Here is a 20,286-nt window from a genome sequence, read left to right on the forward strand (position 1 = left end):
GTCTGCACATGCTTCAAACACTATGAGGTAGAGCGACTGTGAAATGGAAGCCACCCAGAGACATGTAACAAGGAGCTGAGTTATCCAGATGCTGTAACTGGGTCAGCTCTTGGGAGAAGACTAACATCTGCTGAAAATGATTAGCTACCATCGGACTGCAATTTTTCCATGATTAACTTGGGAACGGTGACTTAGAATACAAGCAGACCTTTGAATCAAAGTTAAGTAACACTGCAGAAAAGGCTATTTGTGGTGAATACAAGCAAAGGGGTTAGTAAAAGCCATTAGAGGAGAAAAACAAATCAGAGATAAAAGGACAACAAAACTTTTGTTCGTCAACAACTCAAGTACTTTTTAAAGAACAGATTATTTGCCCTAACAGCTTCTAGTATGAACTTGTACAAGAAATGAACTTTTAGAGGGTACCAACATTTATCAATACTGAGTAAGCTCATAAAGCTGCAAAATTCAAAATTCTTCTTGCTGTTGTGTGTTATTAGAGTAAACATAATCTAGTGGTTGTAGAATAGAACAGTTTTATTTCCTAGTTTGACTGCCAACCATGACCTTAGGTAAATAACTTAAATTTGTTTGTTAGTTGTTCTGAAACACAGTCAATAGTTGTGCAGGTATTTGATGACCACGAGTACAAAGTTCTAAATAAAAATATTTAAGGGTTATAACTGCAAACTAAGAGAAGGTAAATAACCAAACAATTGGGAAAACTCTATGAAACCATGAATGACTTAAGAGCTAGGGAAGATGTGCGTGCACAAATATTAACTGTGCAGCTGTTGGTAACTGCAAGGAGAAAACTACAAATGGGACATAAAGCTACCTCAAGGATAAATGGAACATAAAACACATCAAGTATGCTTCGCGCATAGATTCCCTTGCAGGAGCGTGGGAAGTTAGCCAAGGAGTATGGAAAGTGTGGCACTATGTGATGAGGTAAAAAAGAAAAGGGGAAAAATAGAAAAGTCTCTAATGAAAAGCATTAAAATTACTTCTACTAAGATTTAAGACTAGTAAGTATAAAATTATTATTGAAGTTCTGTAAAATGAATGTGCAGGAAGAACAACCTTTGAATAGTTTTAGTATAATTTGTATTAAATGGTTATTTATTGCTGACAGCCAGGGGTCTGGAAGGTGGAACAGGCAGAAGTACAACCTAAGTTAACTGGTTGATAAAAGGAGCAAGTCTTGGAAACAGATAGCCACCATAAGAAAATGTAGCATGAAGGCAGTAAGATGCTAAGATAAAAAAGAAGAAAAAAAAAAGAGAGCGCGAGCCTGGGGACAAGAGACTGGGGACATGGGACAATTAACTTCATTTGCTCTATCCATTTGTGTTAATGTCTGTTAATTAAGCAAATTTCAGTACTCGCACAGTACTTTGGTGAAAGAAATGTTATAGCCCTATTTATATAGTTCTGTGGAATAATTGCATGCTACCCAGAAGGCAAGGCAACAGCTAGAACCAGAGTTTTCACAATCCTTTACAGAAGCAGTTTCAGTCTTTCACACTATTTTAAGACGAAGTATAACCTTCATTTATTTTCTCCCTAGGTAATATCTGCCAACAGTTGCTGCCTCTCATTAAATGTCCCACATTTATAATTCATGGTGAGAAAGACCCTTTGGTTCCACGCTATCATGCAGAATACATTCAGAAGCACATCAAAGGCTCCCGGTAAGTTTTGTGATGGAGTGTCTCTAAATCATTGTTGAAGAAAGGAAGTTCAAATCCACAGTGTTAAAAAAAAAATGCATTTGGACAAGTATTCTGTCACAGATGGAACTATTCTAAATTTACCTAGCAGCTTATGATGCAAACAGTGTAGCTGGACCTTTCTTGTTATATAAAAAGTAAGAAACAAAGAAATATCAGTGCTTCAGTAAGCACCTTCCTATTGTTCTCCAGGAGAAGCCACATAAGGTCCTCTTTCTCTTCCCACTTCTCACACAGATCCGCTCTCTAATACTTACTGAAATAAGGAAATTTGTTTTCTCTGTTATGGCCATCACATTCCTTATGTTGTGAAATACCTAACTTCTGTTCCATTCAGTAGGGCAGTGAATTTAGATGCTATGAATGGGACAAGACTACTGGGTATTGGAGAGGAGCAGAGGATACTGATCTTTGCTCTTCCTTGTTGATGTGAACTACAACCTCAAAGATTTGTTTTTTAAACTGTGCCAGGAATTATTAGTGTATTTCAGAAAAGTTAAATGACAAATTGTACAACTATGCTCACATATTACTCCATAAACAAAAAGTCTTGAGGCAACAACTGCTCCTTTTTGAAAATCCGGAATGCTTCCCATAAAAAGCTGGGATTCTACCAGCTGAGTTTTCTTCATACATTTGCACATGAATTCAAGAGTTCCATTACTACTCAATAACAGATAGTGCTGATTAGCATTAGAGAAAAGAATTAGGAGAACTGAACCCATTTTTATGAATAGAGTGTAGGAATCCGTTATTGGTGTCATCTCTGTGAAAAACTGAGTGATATATTTACCTCAAAGTCAACTCTGCCATTCATAAAAAGGTATCATTGCACAGGAAAGATAAGAACAAGAGAACAATCGCATGCAAGCATTTTTTTTCTCCAATGTCAGCCAGCTAGCGACGTCCACATATGCCCTGCTTATAAGACTTGTTATTCCATTAGATTTCACTGAGCTCAAAAATGCTCTAGGTGCTAAGGCATGTCATAATAAAAACTAGACAAGGATCAGATAGCTTTTTTGGAAGAAAAGCCACAAAAGAAAGCATTAGAAGTTGCCATATGATAAAACATAATGCTGTTCTTTATGTCTTTGTGCTGAAGTGCTCTCCCATATGTGTATTTACCATATAAGAAATGGAATTAATGATGATATTCTCAGAAATACGCAGAAAATACTTAGGCAAACCTCCACTTTTTTCTTGTTGCACCAGAGAGGAGACCTTCCATTGTAAAGCAGAAAGACCTTAAATTCCAGTAACACTCTTTGAACATCTGCTTTTCCTGCCTTGGTTTTTCTCTTTCTTTGTAAAGTAGAAAAGGATTTGCTATTTGTAGCATTGTTTACTTCTGTCATGTGTGCTATCATCCTGCTTTTGCACTGTACGGCTAGAGTTAGGTCATATTAGGCTTAACAGCAGTAGCAAAAGCCATTCATAGTGGTGTAGGATTGTATATCTGTATATTGCTTTGTCTTTGAAGAAAGAGACAATGAAATTCAGGCAGAAGTGGTAGAAGAACTGGATAGGTTCATACTACTGCTCCGTCTGATGAAAAAAGCAGAATTTTATCACCACTAAAAGAATGATTGCCCTCACTGTAGTAGGACTCATATGTTATAAAGGCAACAAAGCATCAATCAAGAATGTCTTTAGCTCTGTTGAAACAGCTTAGTAAGTGGTAGAACAAATAATTTAACACTTCTTTTTGGATTTGTAAAAAGTACATACCAAAGGTATAAGATTTTTCCCATTCACTCCTATCAGCGTTAAGTGCCTAAAGATTTAATCTTCAGGTTCTTCTTCTAAACACTTTTTTACATCTTAAGTTAAAATTCTGCTGCAGAAGTTGACATCCCTTTCTACTTTAAAAGATGAACGGATGGCATTAGTTTTGAATTTGTCTTTTAGCAGAAAGATGAGAAAATTCAAATGCCAACCAAGTTTGAACGGTGTCATGAAATATGTTTCTGTAGCAACCTGTTCAGTGCGTTCCCTGTCTTAAGACAGCCAGTGTTCTCTGAAAGAGGCAAAGCAGCTTAGGTGCTTGACATACCTTTAGAAGACAAACTTCTCAACTGAATTTCAGAATGTCACAATCTTCACAGACCACTAAAAACATTCCTAGAAACTGGGTCTGGGACAGAAGAAAATGGTTTTAAGCATAGTTTATCCTCCCCAAAGTGAGGCAAATAGTATGCTTGTTGATGTAGTTGACATTCTGAACACCACATAGGTGGGAACAGTACTTTAGTGTTACTTAATTTTTTGACTTGGGTAACCAAGAACAAGGGAAAATAAAAAGTTAAATTACCTGTGCTCCCAGAATGTAGGACATACTCAGCATGTGCTTTTTCTCCCTTTTAAGATTGCTCCTGATGCCAGAAGGAAAGCATAATCTACACCTGCGTTTTGCAGAGGACTTCAACAGACAAGTGGAAGATTTCTTACTGTAACCTAAACTGTAAAGTAAGTTAAATGTATATGTCCTTGCACTGTTTAGTTGACTTCCCGTATTCAGGTTAGGTGTGTTTGAGTCCTGTAAGAAAAAGCAGGAAAAATTTGCATGAGAAGCATACATCTTGAGAATATGTAAGCCTCCATGGATCAGAGCACACCTTTGTGCTGCTAGGTTTCTAAACTGCCTTTAAACTTAATTCTTCTCAAACACACTGACTGAACGTCTGTTCTTTGTCCAACTGAGGTGTTAAGAAAGACAGAAAACAGAGTCTAGAATACATGCCTTTATGTGCTTTTAACATTAAAGGACAAAAAACATTGTAATAAATTGGATTTAGAACTGTTACACTGAGAAATCTGTCAAAGTTACAAGTGCTGAGAGGTTAACTGGGTACACAGCATCTAAAGAACATGCTTTACCACCACTATCAGAAAGTCATTCAGTATGCATGCCAGCTTTACAGAAGTTCTTTTGGTAATGGGGGACTTAAGCCTCATCCTCTTCTCCCTCCTCTTCAAATTCACCCTGCTCGTCAGCAGTGGCATCCTGGTATTGCTGGTACTCTGAGACCAGGTCGTTCATGTTGCTCTCGGCCTCGGTGAACTCCATTTCATCCATGCCCTCGCCGGTGTACCAGTGCAAGAAAGCCTTGCGGCGGAACATGGCCGTGAACTGCTCCGAGATCCTCTTGAAGAGCTCCTGGATGGCCGTGCTGTTGCCTATGAAGGTGGCGGACATCTTGAGGCCGCGCGGCGGGATGTCGCAGACGGCCGTCTTGACGTTGTTGGGGATCCACTCCACGAAGTAGCTGCTGTTCTTGTTCTGCACGTTGAGCATTTGCTCGTCCACCTCCTTCATGGACATGCGGCCGCGGAAGATGGCCGCCACCGTCAGGTAGCGGCCGTGGCGGGGGTCGCAGGCGGCCATCATGTTCTTGGAGTCGAACATCTGCTGCGTGAGCTCGGGCACCGTCAGGGCGCGGTACTGCTGGCTGCCGCGGCTCGTCAGGGGGGCGAAGCCCGGCATGAAGAAGTGCAGCCGGGGGAAAGGCACCATGTTGACCGCCAGCTTGCGCAGGTCGGCGTTCAGCTGGCCGGGGAAGCGGAGGCAGGTGGTCACGCCGCTCATGGTGGCCGACACCAGGTGGTTGAGGTCCCCGTACGTGGGAGTGGTGAGCTTCAGGGTGCGGAAGCAGATGTCGTACAGGGCCTCGTTGTCGATGCAGTAGGTCTCGTCCGTGTTCTCCACCAGCTGGTGCACAGAAAGGGTGGCATTGTAGGGCTCCACCACCGTGTCCGACACCTTGGGGGAGGGCATGACGCTGAAGGTGTTCATGATGCGGTCGGGGTACTCCTCGCGGATCTTGCTGATGAGCAGGGTGCCCATGCCCGAGCCGGTGCCGCCGCCCAGCGAGTGGGTCAGCTGGAAGCCCTGCAGGCAGTCGCAGCTCTCCGACTCCTTCCTCACCACGTCCAGCACAGAGTCCACCAGCTCGGCGCCCTCAGTGTAGTGCCCCTTGGCCCAGTTGTTGCCAGCCCCACTCTGTCCTGCAGGCAGACCAGGAGCAAGGTGACAGTTAGTGCCTTCACGAGGAAGCGAGATCTGTCTTCTCCTGCCCCACGGGGCTCATCCATTGCTCCCATCCCAACCCTGCTGCAGGGATCCAGCCCCACCCTGGTCGCTTGCACACTTGCGCTGAGCTTTCGTGAGCTGACTGCTCAGGCTCTGGGAGCGCTTCTCCACGCACTTACTCACCGAAGACAAAGTTGTCTGGTCGGAAGATCTGCCCAAAGGGGCCGGAGCGCACCGAGTCCATCGTGCCGGGCTCCAGGTCCACCAGGATGGCACGGGGGACGTACTTGTTACCTGCGGGAGGGAACGGTGCCAGCGTTACAGCCCTGTGGGCAGCAGCCAGCGCCACGAGGGCACCGCTAGGCTCCCCCCAACCCCCCCGCAGGATTCACTGGAGAGACACCCTGTCTAGACCAGAAGTACAGCGCTATCAGGGCTGCTCTGAGAACAAAGCTCTTTACAGTCAGTGGTGGATGACAGCTTGCTCAGGAATTTTTCCAGCTACAACGAACGAGCTGGCATCCCTGCCCAGTTTATTTTGGGGTGCCTGAGGAAGCAGGGGGGCTTACCTGCAGCTTCATTGTAGTAGACGTTGATCCTCTCCAGCTGCAGGTCGCTGTCCCCATGGTAGCTGCCGGTGGGGTCGATGCCGTGCTCGTCGCTGATCACCTCCCAGAACTGCAAGAAAAATTTCGCAAAATGGCAGCTCCCCCTGCAGCTGCCCGGTGCCAATCACGCCGCCAGCGCAGCCCCGACCACTCCCTAGCGTGCTTGAGCAGCCGCCTGGGAGCGACCCGCACCCCGCGCAAGGGCGAGCTCCTCCAGCAGCTTCATTAACAGCGGCGCAATTAAGCGGCGAACGCAATACCCGCACCCCCCGCCCTGACGCCCTCCCATTGTCTGCCTGCCTGGGGACCGAGTCCCGCTGCCAGCACCGGGGACGGACCCCGCCGTCAGCGCTGCCCCCGGGGGAGCGGGCGGTACCTTGGCGCCGATCTGGTTGCCGCACTGCCCGGCCTGGATGTGCACGATCTCACGCATGGTGCCGGTGCCGCCGCCGCCCCGCCGCTGCCTCCCGCCCTCCTCCGTCGCCTCCCTCCCGCCCGGGCTGCGGCGGCCGCGCCCCGCGCCCGGCCTTAAAGCGGCCGCTTGGCCCCGCCCCCCGGAGTGACGTCGCGTGGGTTATAGGGCGGTGGGATACCGCCAGCGGCCAATGGGATAGCGCGGTGGGCGGGGCCTGCGGCAGGGGGCGGGGCCTCACCTCACCTGCGCGGCTGGACGGGTGCCCGGGGGTAGGGGCTGGAGGGAGCGGCCTCGGGCTGTGCCACGGGGCGGTGCTGGGCTGTCACACAGCCGGGGGGCCGTGAGGGCTGTGGGCGGGACAGGCCGGGAAGGCGCAGGGGAGTTGCCCTTCGTGGGAGAAATCAGCAGGAATACGCGGAGCGCTGCCTGGGGGTGGGTGATGAGCCGGCTGGGGTAGGTCTACACGGTCTGTATCAGTGGGCAAACCGATATCTGCTACGCGGTGTGTGTCTGCTGTACGCCTTCTGGTCAGGAAGATATAGCTGAGACCTTCAGACAGCCAGAAGAAGCCTTACATTCACAGGCCGTCGTCCTCAAGGGGAACGTTGACACCCCCCCCCCCAAGATATCTGCTGTAGGGTTAACGCAGCAGGGTGCAAGCAAAGCAGGAAGGTTGGGGAGTAGATTAACGATAACTTACTGACATGTAATAGAAAAGGGAGACATTCTGCTGGACAAACAAGGCAAATAGCCCGATCACAACCAAGGGCTTCAGGAGAGCAGATTTTATCCTCCTTCAGAGGAAGAATCCCATGGGAGATCATCCTGTAGAGAGCAAAGGTCCAGGCGGACTGGTTGACTTTCATGGATCACCTCCTCCAAGCTCAAGAATGGTCCATGCTGACAAAAAGGAAATCGAGCAAAGGCACCAGGAGGCCTGGGTAGACAAATAAGGAGCTCCTGACTAAACACAGACATAGAAAGGAAACATATAGGAGGTGGAAGTAGGGTTCAGGAGGAATATAGAGATGCTGTCCTACAGTACAACGATAGGTCAATGTCATTACTGCTGATAATCTTTGAAAGGTTATGGCAACTGGGAGAGGTTCCCGAGGACTGGAAAAAAGCAAATATCACTGCTAACTTCAAGAGGGACAAGCAGAATGATCTGGAGAACTACAGGGCAGTCAGCCTCACTTCAATTCCTAGAAAGGTGGCAGAATCAATTCTTCAGGAAACCATTTCCAACCATGTTAGGGTCAAGAAGGTGATTGGTATTAGTCAGCATGGGTTTACAGAGAGGCAGCCATGCCTGACCAACCTCATAGCCTTCTACAATAACCTGACTAGCTTGACAGAAGGTGGAAGAGCAGTGAACACTGTTTATTTTGTGGAGGCTTTTGAACTGTCTCCTATAACATCCCCATAGGCAAACTGTTGAGGTGTGGCCTAGATAAATGGACAAGAGGAAGGAGTGAAAACTGGCTGAACTGCCAGGCTGAAGGGCTTGAGATCAACACAAAGCTCAGAGGCCAGCCACTAGTGGTGCACCTCAGTGACTGATCCTGGGGCCAACACTGTGCAACATCTTAATGACTTAATGGCATTAAGCAGCAGAAGAGCGCACCCTTGGCAAGTTTGCTGAGTGGATACATCAAAGGCTTGTGCTGGCATCCACAGGGACCTTGACAGGCTGGACAAATGGCTGGCAGGAACCGCATGAATTTCAACAAGGGGAAAGTGCAAAGTCCTGCACCTGAGGAGGAATCACCCCAAGCGCCAGCTGGAAAGCAGCTTTGCAGAAAGGGGCCTGGAGGTCCTGGTGGGCACTAAGTTGAACATGATTCAGCAAGGTGTCCTTGCTGCAAGCATATTCAGCAGCATCATCCCCCTCTACTCAGCCATGGTGAGACACGTCTGGAGTTTTGGATCCAATTCTGGGCTCCCCAGTACCAGAGGGAGATGGACATTTTCAAATCCAGCAAAGAGCCACGCAGGTGGTTAAGGGACTGGAGGACCTGTCATATGAGGAGAGGCTGAGAGCTGGGACTGCTTGTCCTGGAGAAGACTCAGGGGAATCTTACCAGTGTGTATAAATACCTGAAAGGAAGGTGCAAAGAAGACAGAGCCAGGCTGCTCTCAGTGGTGCCCTGTGGCAGGAGGAGAGGCAATGAGCCCAAACTGAAATATAGGAAACTCCACTTAAACATAGGAAAATTGTTTTTTGGTGTCAAGCACTGCTACAGGCTGCCCAGAGATGTTGTGAAGCCTCCATTCTTGAAGATACTCAAAGCCTGACTGAACACAGCCCCGTCCAACCTCACTCTAGTTGACCCTGATGGGCTACATATAGGATTGGACTCAGTGATCTCCAGAGGTACCTCCCAACCTTAAAGATTCTGTGATTCTGTAAAAGGCAGAGAGGAATGGGACTGAGGCGTTTGACCAGTAACATCAGATCGATGGTTTACTGGTCCTAGTGCCACAGCACACTGTAATGTTAAATTAAAATTATAACAGCTACAAAAAGAGTGGAATTTTGCAAATGTGAGCTGCTAATAATTAATGTGGTAAATCATTAACATTTTCTCTGCCCTGCATTTGGCTGCTGTGACCTTGGAAAAATACTTTGGATATTTTTCAAAAGCAGCCTTCAGTTTGCCCTGGTGAATTGACATGCAAACAAACCATGTCTCTTTTTCTTCCATAGTGCAGAAACCTCAGCTGCTGTGAAATGTCATCAACATGGACTGGCTTAAGCTTGGTTACACGTGGAATTATGTACTACTGCTTTTGCGACCACAAAATATCCAGAATTGTGCTAGCACTGAGATCTTTTCATCAACTTTCCTTGAATTCTGTGTTCTTTCTATCCTGGCTGTTGTATTTGCCATTGACACATTTCTGCAACACTTACCCACAGGCAGTCTTTGTTACTGCTCACGCAACTCGTGCATACGCATTTCTACGCGCTGTGCACAGGCACAGCCTGCCCTTTCAGGCAGCAGTAGGCTGTTACCGCAATAGAGCTGCCCCTCCTGGCTTCTCTGTGGGATTCACACAAGCATTTCAGAGATTTTTTTTGGGTGCCAAGGTATTCTTGGCAATCTGCAAAGCAGCAGCTTTAAGCATTCTGATTCTCCACCTGAAGGTACCTGGACACTCCCCGACATGCCTTCTTCCCACATGCACACAGTGGCTTCCTAGAGCTTAGCTGTTATGCCATTAAGGATTTTGAGCTTCTAAAAGGAAAATACTGAATTCATAGATGCTATAACACTGGTTTCTTTGTAGGTCCTTGCTGGTTTTGGCGGGGTGTAGCTCCAGGTTTTAAAAATGAGTACCTAAAGTGAGGTTCACATTTATGTGTCTAATAAGTTCCCTCCTCTGTAGCCGTGCTGAGCATCCATGAACACACAAATTAAATGTCAATTATTTAAATGTCAACTTAGAATCCTACCTTTAGGCAAACACACACTGCAAAAGATCTTAGCCATCAATGGCATTTAAATAGATGCGACACTTCCCTATTGCATTTTTCAGTCTAGCTTCACCAGGGTGCTCAGAATTGCAAATAAATGTCAAAATGTCCCACTCCTGCACTTGCAGTGCCCGTGCAGAGGAACGCCCATGTGCCCCCCCCTGCAGCCCAACCTCTGCCTGCAGCTCTGCAGCCGGCTCCCAGGCTGAACCAAGCCCTCCACCTTTCCCAGTTTCCAAGGCAACCGCAGAGCCTTGGAAATGAGCTGCACAAGGGAGGCAGCAGAAATCCTGGAACATTTTAATGTCTGTCTGTAATTTCCTATTGTTTGAAATAGAATTGCAAACATAAAAATGTGAAAGCTGCTCAAGCATGCACAACAGACCCAGCGAGCCTATGGCTTTATTCTCATTTATTTTGAGGGGGCAATAGCACGTAGTGCTTGGGCACGTATATCAGAAAGGACGTGACTTTTCGAGCCTTTCTGTTTGAAGCCGAATGATTATGCTCTGTTCATTAGCTTATTGTTTGCCTTCTACCTGATAACGACAGTATTCCCACCTGATGCAGACAGTCTGAGGTCACCTTTGGAATCCGATGCTTAGACCCTGGCAACATGCAGTAAGACTACTTCTCCCGGCAAGAGGGTGGAATATTTGTGAAGGTATTTCTAATTCTAGTAATAAAATGCCATAAAGAAAAATCTATTTTTATTTCAGAATCACAACCCACTGCAGGCACTAGAGGCGGTTAGGTAGTACAACGCGGAGCATGCTTTTATGAATGAACAAAAGCAGTTTCATTGCAGAGTCTTCCGTGCTTGTGGTTTTTGTACCTGGATTTTTGTGTTTGGCCATGAACAAAAGAGGAGAGAGGATAAGCATGTAAAGCAACATCACGTTACAGAACAATTCAGGGCACTGTCAATTCTGAAACAAAGCGTGCTCCTTTTAAGGAAAGAACTGGTTTCTCACAAACCTGATATTTCTTCCAATACCCTGTGGCTTCCTTTGTGAACTTAGACTGTAACCTCTGAGAGTCAGGAATTTGTGTTTATGTAGTCATACAGGACGTGGCAAACAGAACCCCCCCTCATCTGGCTTCCAAAAGTTACCATAGTAAACATGGTCATTATTATGTCACAAAATGACTCCAGAAAGGGAAAAATATGTTGATCATCATCAGGCACAGATTTACTGAGAAGGAGAAAGGCAAAACAATGCAGCCTCTCATTATTTCCCCTTGGCACACCAGATGTGATGGGGTAGCAGCCAGATGGCTCCTGCCCCCATCCAGGCTGCGTCTACCTTTTAAGATCGCTCAGAAGAAGAAATCCATTTACTGTCTCTACGAACTAGGTCCTTCAGTGAAGATATGACTAGGATTCCAGCATCAGTATAAATGAAATGCTGATATCATGCTTGCCAGCCTAGCTTATTTCCTGCGTGTTGCTGAGAACAAGGCACAGACAGAGACTTTGATCTGCTAGCCACAGTTTCTTTTGTTCCTGCATCTCCTTGCTCTATCTTGCAATCCGATAGTTACTTGTAATTCAGACTGACACCAAACTCTAAACTTTATCTTGCGACTTAGGAATTTTGCTAAGAGATGCTGCAGTTTGTGGTGGGATTCGATACGCGTTGTTTAAAATCACCCGAGTTCTCTGCAGCAGGAGTCAGGGTGCTGTTGCACCAGGTGGATGAGTCGCCTAACAGCCTGCTCTGCTCTCTCCTGCTTTCAGTTGGGCGCTTTTCCCTTCTCCTTTGCACCAGTTCTCACTTCAACATGCTGCAATCCAAGAAAAAGCTTCTTCCTCACCCATCTCTCGTCCCTGGCTGTGTAGCTTAGAGAGCTGAATTGTCCCATCGAGGGGTCAGACGTGCTCCGGAGGGAAGTCACACAGACACGCATAAAGGAAATAACACAAACTTAACACCTGAAGCAAGGCAGCAGGAATAGTACCATCCTTTTAGCAGCTGAAGGCTATTGAATCAGCCCAGCCCCACCCATGGAGCTACCCACTGCAGCAAACGCAGTTCTCTCAATGCCCTGCAAATCTCTCATCCAGGCTTGCTCTGCTGGCTTTCTTTCTCCTTGCCTGCTAGTGTGGAGCTGGAATTTACAAATACGAGTCATACCGTTAACTTATTAACTGTAAGGCCAGGATTATGCTGGATGCACAGAAGCAGAGTGTAAGTCATCAATGCCTGAATTTCATTTGATGCTTGTAAAGCCTTTCGTGAGACAGTTTGAATTCTGCTTGAAAAATCTGTTTAATTATTCACTACGAAGGCAAGCGGTATATTTCTGTCGTATTCATGGAAAACACAGAAACATTTTCCAGTGCAGAACAACACAGAACTGTTTACTGAACAAGCTCTACAATCTCTGCCAGGGTAGCCATTTCATCGTCTGGAGCAAATGTTTTCACATTCTGCTTGAGCTGTATTATTAACGTTGCTGTTTGCAATGATAGATGTACTCTTGACAAAAAAAAAAAAAAAAAGCACCTTAAATTTACTAAGGAAGGCCAAATGAGAGAAATAATCTGATAATAAAAGATGACATATGGATAAACTGAGACCAATTAGAAATCTTTATCATACAAGAATCAAACAGTAACAAACACGAATTTAACAAAGCTAACGTGATTTCCTGTCTTATAAGTGGAATTCTGCCCATAAGGGGAAAAAAGACTTTAAGTAGGGAGGAAGGAATGATATACTCTTAAATTTCTTTTTTCCTTAGATACTGTAAATAGATAACCTCCTTATAATACTCTGAAAAAAAACAAAACAAAACAAAAAAAAAAACAAAACATTTTTTTCTTTGTGGCAGACTTGCAAGTAAAATACTTGAAACTGAATTGGAGCTACGAGCAAAGAAGCCATTTGCTTGTTGTCAGATTACTCAGGGAGGCAGAAGAGTTGTCACCTGCACCGTTTCCTTTGCTGGTAGTCACTGGGGGATCAGGCTCCCCCCAGCAGCCAGCTTTAGACTGCATTCAAACAAATGTTCGAAGGGCTCCAGCTGGGTAAGAGTCAGGTCTAAAATTTCTTTTTCCAAAATACTCCATGGCCTTGGGCACTTTCCTGAGACCAAATGCTTCCATTTTGAGTTTTCATGTAGGCAAGATAAAGATAACAGCCATCTAAAATGGAAGTATCTGTGATCCAGTACTGTGCTTTTTCCTATCTCAACAATTAACAAACAGATCAGGACAGGTTATTGGAGTATCAAAAGGCATGTGCTTAGCATGACTGACTTTTAGATTGGACGGGGAAAAAAACTCTCAAAAACCTTTGATCCAGTCATGTGCAAGACTAGCTCCAGATACTTTTGTGTGTTTATTTCTTTGCAGAGTTGATGGAGGGGGAAAAAAACAACCTTACTTGAATCGCCTCAGGCACATAACATGTCAAAAAGAGTCATGAGCTTTGTTTTGTGGAAACAAACAAAAAAGATGAAAATTGCACAGGAATATTGAGAAGAGGATTATTTGTAAATGAGAAGACTGTGCCTCTCTCACACCAAGTAAATTCAGGGGAATGGTGTTACTTGTAGCTCCTAGGCAGGCCAGCTTATCTGATCAATCCCTAAAAGTATACGGTAGTTACACTTTAATGTGGAATGGAAAAGTAGAATAACATCCCTTGGGAGAAAGGGTGTGTACCCAGTATAAAGGGTAGTCACATTATCTCTCTAGGGAGGATTTTATCTCCTCATAGCTTTAGCAAATGAAATTTTTAGCCTTATTAAATAGAAGAGTAATCCAACAATTGAGACACCACCTCCCTGCGAAGCAGAACTCAGTTTAACACCGACCTTCAAAAATAGTAAGCTTTTTTTTTTTTTTTGGTAAAATGATTTCAATGCAATAACCACGAAACTTGGCATACTCAAAGCCAGTATCAGGGTCCATCCTGATCTACTATACATAATTTTGCTATTAGGTTTACAGGGAGGGGCCAAAGTTTAAGGAAGCAAGGGGATAACTCTTATATGCAGCATGTTACTAGATGTCCCAGATCTTTCTTTTTTTTTTTTTTTAATGAGGTAAGACAATCTGTCCCTCCAGGCACCAGCACTGTGTTTTGCAGCAGTGTATTGCAGCATCCCTGTCTCAAAGGACTGTGTCTGTTTGTGGCTTCTCTAAGCATGTAGCACTTGCCCAGATACCTACAAAGATCTACCAGCACCACACTGTTGAAGTATAGAGTTTGTGAGATTTTCATCCAGAAGCAGGCAATTTCTTCAAACAAAAGATGATGGCTTTTCTCCATTTCTGTAAAGAATTGGCTGGAGAAGAGACCAACAATCAGTATTCTCTTCTTTCTTCAGGTTATAAACCGTAATACTACTTTGGTTTACTATGTTCTTCATCTCATACCTTCTGGAAAGGCCTGTCTGTCAATAGGACAGGCCCCACAGATTTAATTTGTAGATTATCAATATCACTGGGACTATTGTGTTTAATACAGTCCTATTTCTGGTGTATATGGGCATCTCATATATGTTGGGAGGAAGAGAATCATTATTACTCCCATTTGACAGATTGGGAAACACCTGTTGAAAAGCAAATGCAGACCTACATTCTCAACAGACACTTGAGTGCTTCAAGCAGCTTTTGGACACTAGCTCATGTGAACGGGAGATATCAGACTTGTTTCTCCCAGGAACCAGTCCACATGCTGGACTGTCCTTTCACAACACTTATAATGGCTTTAGACTGAAGTCCTAGAACAAGGAAATAAAATTAACAGTTTGCATCTCAGGGCTACCAGACCTCATTCCATTTAAATTAAATGTACATAGTAACTAGCCACATTTACAGCCTTATTTAGGTTTATCAGCTATGAGTCTACCAGTAGACAAATGCCTCTTGGAGTTGTTTGCCTTGGTCAACACATTCTGACAACATAGCAAAAATGCCACACATTAAAAAAGGGGATGAAAGAGATGTCTCCCTCCCCCAACACCATCAGCTTTAATTGTCAACAGAAGAGGATATTTCCCTGCAGATCACCATCACTAAGCTAAAGTGAATAAAATAATTTCTTGATATAAACTCTCAACACAAATGAGTCATAAGTGGCTTGAGCTGTACCCCACTAAGCATGTATTGCCTATCACCATTTCTTCCAGAAAGGATGTCTCATGCAAAACCTTAAGTCTTAGAGGTGTATGTCACATGGATAAATACAAGTCAACAGCTGATACAGTTTAAGGCAGTCAGATTGCCTAATCTGAAATCTCTTCACTGTTTCTGCTCTGTGAAACAAGAATTACAACCATGCACACTTGAAAAGGCATCTGTTTGTTGTTTGGCATACAGCAGTCAGTCTGCAGTTTTTATAATGAATGGTCTCCTGGGTGATAGATGCAGCTGATATTCAAGCCAAAAAATCATATTGCGTTTTCTAGTCCCAATATGAGACTCATCTTCCATTATAATTGATGGCCATTCCTACCGAGCAGTTTTGAACCTCCTCAGTTTTCCTCTATCCCCTTTTTCCTTTATTTCCCTGAACTCCTATGGAAACGATGGGGGTGGGTTTTTTATTTTTAAATGATTATGGCCGGCGAATAAGCTGTGTAGGATTCATAAAGAGACATGTTTATTCATAAAGGGACATGTTTCTGTGTAGACTACTTCTATTTATGGTCTGTCTTCCTCCAGGAAAAAAGGAAGAGAAACAACAGTAAGCAGTGTAGGAAGGTGTCCTAGTTTCTAATAAGGGAGCCTTAGTGCAACATGTCTCTTGGGTAGCTATATTAAAGGGTTAGCTGAAGACATAGTTACACTAAAAAAAATAGGAGCTAGACATGCTGCACACTAGTGAAACGCTGTACAGTCCCACTACGGAAAGGAGAACCTTTACTATCCCTATCAAAGACCAGGTTCTCATCCTTTAGTTATACTCTAGATTTGTTTGCCAGCTTCCCTTCTCGGCTTCAGAAACCAAGCTCTATATGATAAGCAGTTTCAAGCACAATCCAGTGAGGTGATTTCAAGGGAAGGTTACTCTGACAACCAGACAGGCTGTTATTTCCCAAAGGGCCTGGGGGCAGCATGTAGTAATTCAGTTACTAAAACAACCTCAATTTGTTTAATACTTAATCCTAGAAGTGTTCAAACCCTAAGAAATACAAGTGCTATTGTGAGTACTGTATTTGTTTACAGATAATTCAGGTATTTTAAGTGCTTCTCATCCCTCTTCCCAGAGGCTTCACCAGAAATGAAAGACAGAGATGAGGAAAAAAAATGGTATCAAGCACACGTCCTGCACACCATCTTAGATCTCACTGGAGGATAGGATGGTAGGATAATAGGATAAGCCCATCAGTGAAGGAACAGCGTATGCTCAGGCACTGGAGTCAATTAACAGAATCAAAATGGGCAAAACAATCAGTTTTGCACAGCAATTCCCTTTTAAGTGTTTACTTACTTTACTAATTCTCAGACCTTACAACAACTGATGACTGTTCTGTAGGCTCACTTCTCCATTTGAAATACCTTCAGGTTTCTTGTACCTCATGAGCATGTGGCAACACAAATCCCACCTCCCTCCCCATAAGGAAGCCACACTTACCTTAAAGATGCACAACAGGGTCCTGCTGCACTGCTCAACTGCCAGACTAAAGGTCCATTTCTTGTCGCAGTTACTGAGAGCATCAAACAGCAGTAGCAGTGTAAATGCATCACTGGGGCGTGGGAGACAGCGATTCTCAGGGTACCCCTGTGACTACTCCAAGATTTATATTTTGGGGTGCTCTTTGAGTCGTGTTACCTAGAAATCTGCCCATCACCTCCTCTCATCTCCCAAAGGGAATTGACTGCCCTGAAGGGTCATGCCCTCTTAAGAGTTAAGGTCAGCTTAGGAGCTGTTTTTGGGGAAACACCTTTGAGAAAGATTGAAGAAATCTATGCCTCAGAAGAGAATTCAGGTTCTTAGCCAACATCTCAGATGCTATTGTACTGCTAATTCAGACTCATAGCTCTGTACATGAATCCTCATCTAGAGAAGAAGGTTGGGGGAGCTAGGACAGCGAAGGAACAGGCAAGATCACGGGCAGCCCACCCCTATCCACATACTACGTGCCCTGGGACCAGTTCAAGTAAGAAGTGCTGCTGAATGGCAGCGGGGAAGCCTGCAGCTATCCTGTCAGATCAGTTTTGACAGTTTGCAATGTGGAATTCAATACCTTCAGGCTGACCTCACTACCACGTATGTCCATAAATAGAAGTTGCAGGATTCTCAAGTGCAGCGCCCTGTTTCTGTTAGTTAAGGCAGCTTTCTCTCCAACAATAGATTAGCTGTTAGACATGAGAGAGCCTCAGATTGAACCCACAGTGTGTATGGATTAGCTACTCTCTTAAGCTGAGCAAGTGCAGTGTATTTATACTGCAGAATTAATGGCCTGAGAAAGCATGTTTTATTGACTTGAACCTTTCACTGAGGTTAAAGCTTAAACCAAGAAGAGAAAATACAGAAAACTACAAGAGTTTCTAGAGAGAAATAAGGCAGAGGACACAGTTTAGAACACAAAAAGCCTTTATGTTTGAGAAGTTAACCATTTCAACAGAAGACTCTGAAGTATTTTTGCAACTACTGTTACATTGGACAGTCAAGGATACAAAACTGCTGACAGAAGCAACAGTGGAGAGCACCAAATTAAAGAAACGCATGCTTCAGCACAACTGCACAGATTTCTCCTCTCAATGAACACTTGCCTGCTCAGACTATACTTTACTCCTACCCATTACCACTTTACGCTTCATCCTCTTCTCCCTCCTCTTCAAATTCACCCTGCTCGTCAGCAGTGGCATCCTGGTATTGCTGGTACTCTGAGACCAGGTCGTTCATGTTGCTCTCGGCCTCGGTGAACTCCATTTCATCCATGCCCTCGCCGGTGTACCAGTGCAAGAAAGCCTTGCGGCGGAACATGGCCGTGAACTGCTCCGAGATCCTCTTGAAGAGCTCCTGGATGGCCGTGCTGTTGCCTATGAAGGTGGCGGACATCTTGAGGCCGCGCGGCGGGATGTCGCAGACGGCCGTCTTGACGTTGTTGGGGATCCACTCCACGAAGTAGCTGCTGTTCTTGTTCTGCACGTTGAGCATTTGCTCGTCCACCTCCTTCATGGACATGCGGCCGCGGAAGATGGCCGCCACCGTCAGGTAGCGGCCGTGGCGGGGGTCGCAGGCGGCCATCATGTTCTTGGAGTCGAACATCTGCTGCGTGAGCTCGGGCACCGTCAGGGCGCGGTACTGCTGGCTGCCGCGGCTCGTCAGGGGGGCGAAGCCCGGCATGAAGAAGTGCAGCCGGGGGAAAGGCACCATGTTGACCGCCAGCTTGCGCAGGTCGGCGTTCAGCTGGCCGGGGAAGCGGAGGCAGGTGGTCACGCCGCTCATGGTGGCCGACACCAGGTGGTTGAGGTCCCCGTACGTGGGAGTGGTGAGCTTCAGGGTGCGGAAGCAGATGTCGTACAGGGCCTCGTTGTCGATGCAGTAGGTCTCGTCCGTGTTCTCCACCAGCTGGTGCACAGAAAGGGTGGCATTGTAGGGCTCCACCACCGTGTCCGACACCTTGGGGGAGGGCATGACGCTGAAGGTGTTCATGATGCGGTCGGGGTACTCCTCGCGGATCTTGCTGATGAGCAGGGTGCCCATGCCCGAGCCGGTGCCGCCGCCCAGCGAGTGGGTCAGCTGGAAGCCCTGCAGGCAGTCGCAGCTCTCCGACTCCTTCCTCACCACGTCCAGCACAGAGTCCACCAGCTCGGCGCCCTCAGTGTAGTGCCCCTTGGCCCAGTTGTTGCCAGCCCCACTCTGTCCTGCAGGCAGACCAGGAGCAAGGTGACAGTTAGTGCCTTCACGAGGAAGCGAGATCTGTCTTCTCCTGCCCCACGGGGCTCATCCATTGCTCCCATCCCAACCCTGCTGCAGGGATCCAGCCCCACCCTGGTCGCTTGCACACTTGCGCTGAGCTTTCGTGAGCTGACTGCTCAGGCTCTGGGAGCGCTTCTCCACGCACTTACTCACCGAAGACAAAGTTGTCTGGTCGGAAGATCTGCCCAAAGGGGCCGGAGCGCACCGAGTCCATCGTGCCGGGCTCCAGGTCCACCAGGATGGCACGGGGGACGTACTTGTTACCTGCGGGAGGGAACGGTGCCAGCGTTACAGCCCTGTGGGCAGCAGCCAGCGCCACGAGGGCACCGCTGGGCTCCCCCCAACCCCCCCGCAGGATTCACCACCCTTATGGAAAGGGCATTAGGAAGGAGGGAGAGAGGGAGCGGCACACAAAGCAGCTACGAGGGCTGTGCCAGGCAGCCACCAGCGGTGCATATGGACAGGGCACAGCTCCCACAGCAGGACAAACACCCGGGGCACCTCACCCCCCTTCCCACGGGCACCGAAGCGGGAGCCCAGCCCCCGGGGGCCAGTTACCGGTGGCTTCATTGTAGTAGACGTTGATCCTCTCCAGCTGCAGGTCGCTGTCCCCGTGGTAGCTGCCGGTGGGGTCGATGCCGTGCTCGTCGCTGATCACCTCCCAGAACTGCGGGGACCGGGGGGGGGGACACACAAAGGGGGCGTCACCGCGGCCCCGCCCCCCCCGCTCCCCCGACCACCGCCCCGCCACGCGGCGCCAGGGGATTCGCCGCAGCCCCCCGCAGCCCCCCGGGGCCCAGCCGAGCCGAGCCCCCCACGGCGCCACGCCCGCGGTGCCGAACGCACCGAGCCCCAGCCGGGCTCCCGGTACCGGCACCGGGGGAGGCGATGCCGGGTCTGCCCCCGCCGTCAGCGCTGCCCCCGGGGGAGCGGGCGGTACCTTGGCGCCGATCTGGTTGCCGCACTGCCCGGCCTGGATGTGCACGATCTCACGCATGGTGCCGGTGCCGCCGGTGCCGCCGCCCCGCCGCTGCCTCCCGCCCTCCTCCGTCGCCTCCCTCCCGCCCGGGCTGCGGCGGCCGCGCCCCGCGCCCGGCCTTAAAGCGGCCGCTTGGCCCCGCCCCCCGG

General features: G+C 47.1%; 3 protein-coding genes across 6 annotated transcripts in view; 1 reads left to right on the top strand and 2 right to left on the bottom strand.

The window, feature by feature from the left end:
- Nucleotides 1–17,684, top strand: part of BPHL (biphenyl hydrolase like) — a 30,497-nt gene extending 12,813 nt beyond the window's left edge. For 2 of the 4 annotated variants that reach the window (XM_040548031.1, XM_040548033.1), the window contains 3 exons: nt 1,571–1,694; nt 4,102–4,202; nt 9,500–17,684. In XM_040548031.1, coding sequence (XP_040403965.1) covers nt 1,571–1,694; nt 4,102–4,189 — 212 coding nt within the window. In that variant the 3' untranslated portion in view covers nt 4,190–4,202; nt 9,500–17,684. Of the gene's footprint in view, nt 1–1,570; nt 1,695–4,101; nt 4,540–9,499 lie in introns of those variants that run through there. The other 2 variants (XM_040548030.1, XM_040548032.1) reach the window with 1 other exon arrangement.
- LOC121065299 (tubulin beta-1 chain) lies at nt 4,467–6,910 on the bottom strand. The gene is made up of 4 exons (XM_040548028.1): nt 6,751–6,910; nt 6,336–6,444; nt 5,950–6,060; nt 4,467–5,741 (listed from the first exon to the last, which is right to left on the bottom strand). The coding sequence occupies exons 1-4, from the start codon at nt 6,805–6,807 to the stop codon at nt 4,681–4,683; spliced, it is 1,338 nt and encodes a 445-aa protein (XP_040403962.1). The 5' UTR covers nt 6,808–6,910; the 3' UTR covers nt 4,467–4,680.
- A 128-nt stretch (nt 17,685–17,812) lies between the features above and the next one.
- On the bottom strand, nt 17,813–20,257 carry LOC121065300 (tubulin beta-2 chain). The gene is made up of 4 exons (XM_040548029.1): nt 20,099–20,257; nt 19,717–19,825; nt 19,312–19,422; nt 17,813–19,103 (listed from the first exon to the last, which is right to left on the bottom strand). The coding sequence occupies exons 1-4, from the start codon at nt 20,153–20,155 to the stop codon at nt 18,043–18,045; spliced, it is 1,338 nt and encodes a 445-aa protein (XP_040403963.1). The 5' UTR covers nt 20,156–20,257; the 3' UTR covers nt 17,813–18,042.
- Nucleotides 20,258–20,286: the final 29 nt, after the last annotated feature.

This window comes from Cygnus olor, chromosome 2 (genome assembly GCF_009769625.2).
Source record: "Cygnus olor isolate bCygOlo1 chromosome 2, bCygOlo1.pri.v2, whole genome shotgun sequence".
Lineage (NCBI taxonomy): Eukaryota > Metazoa > Chordata > Aves > Anseriformes > Anatidae > Cygnus > Cygnus olor.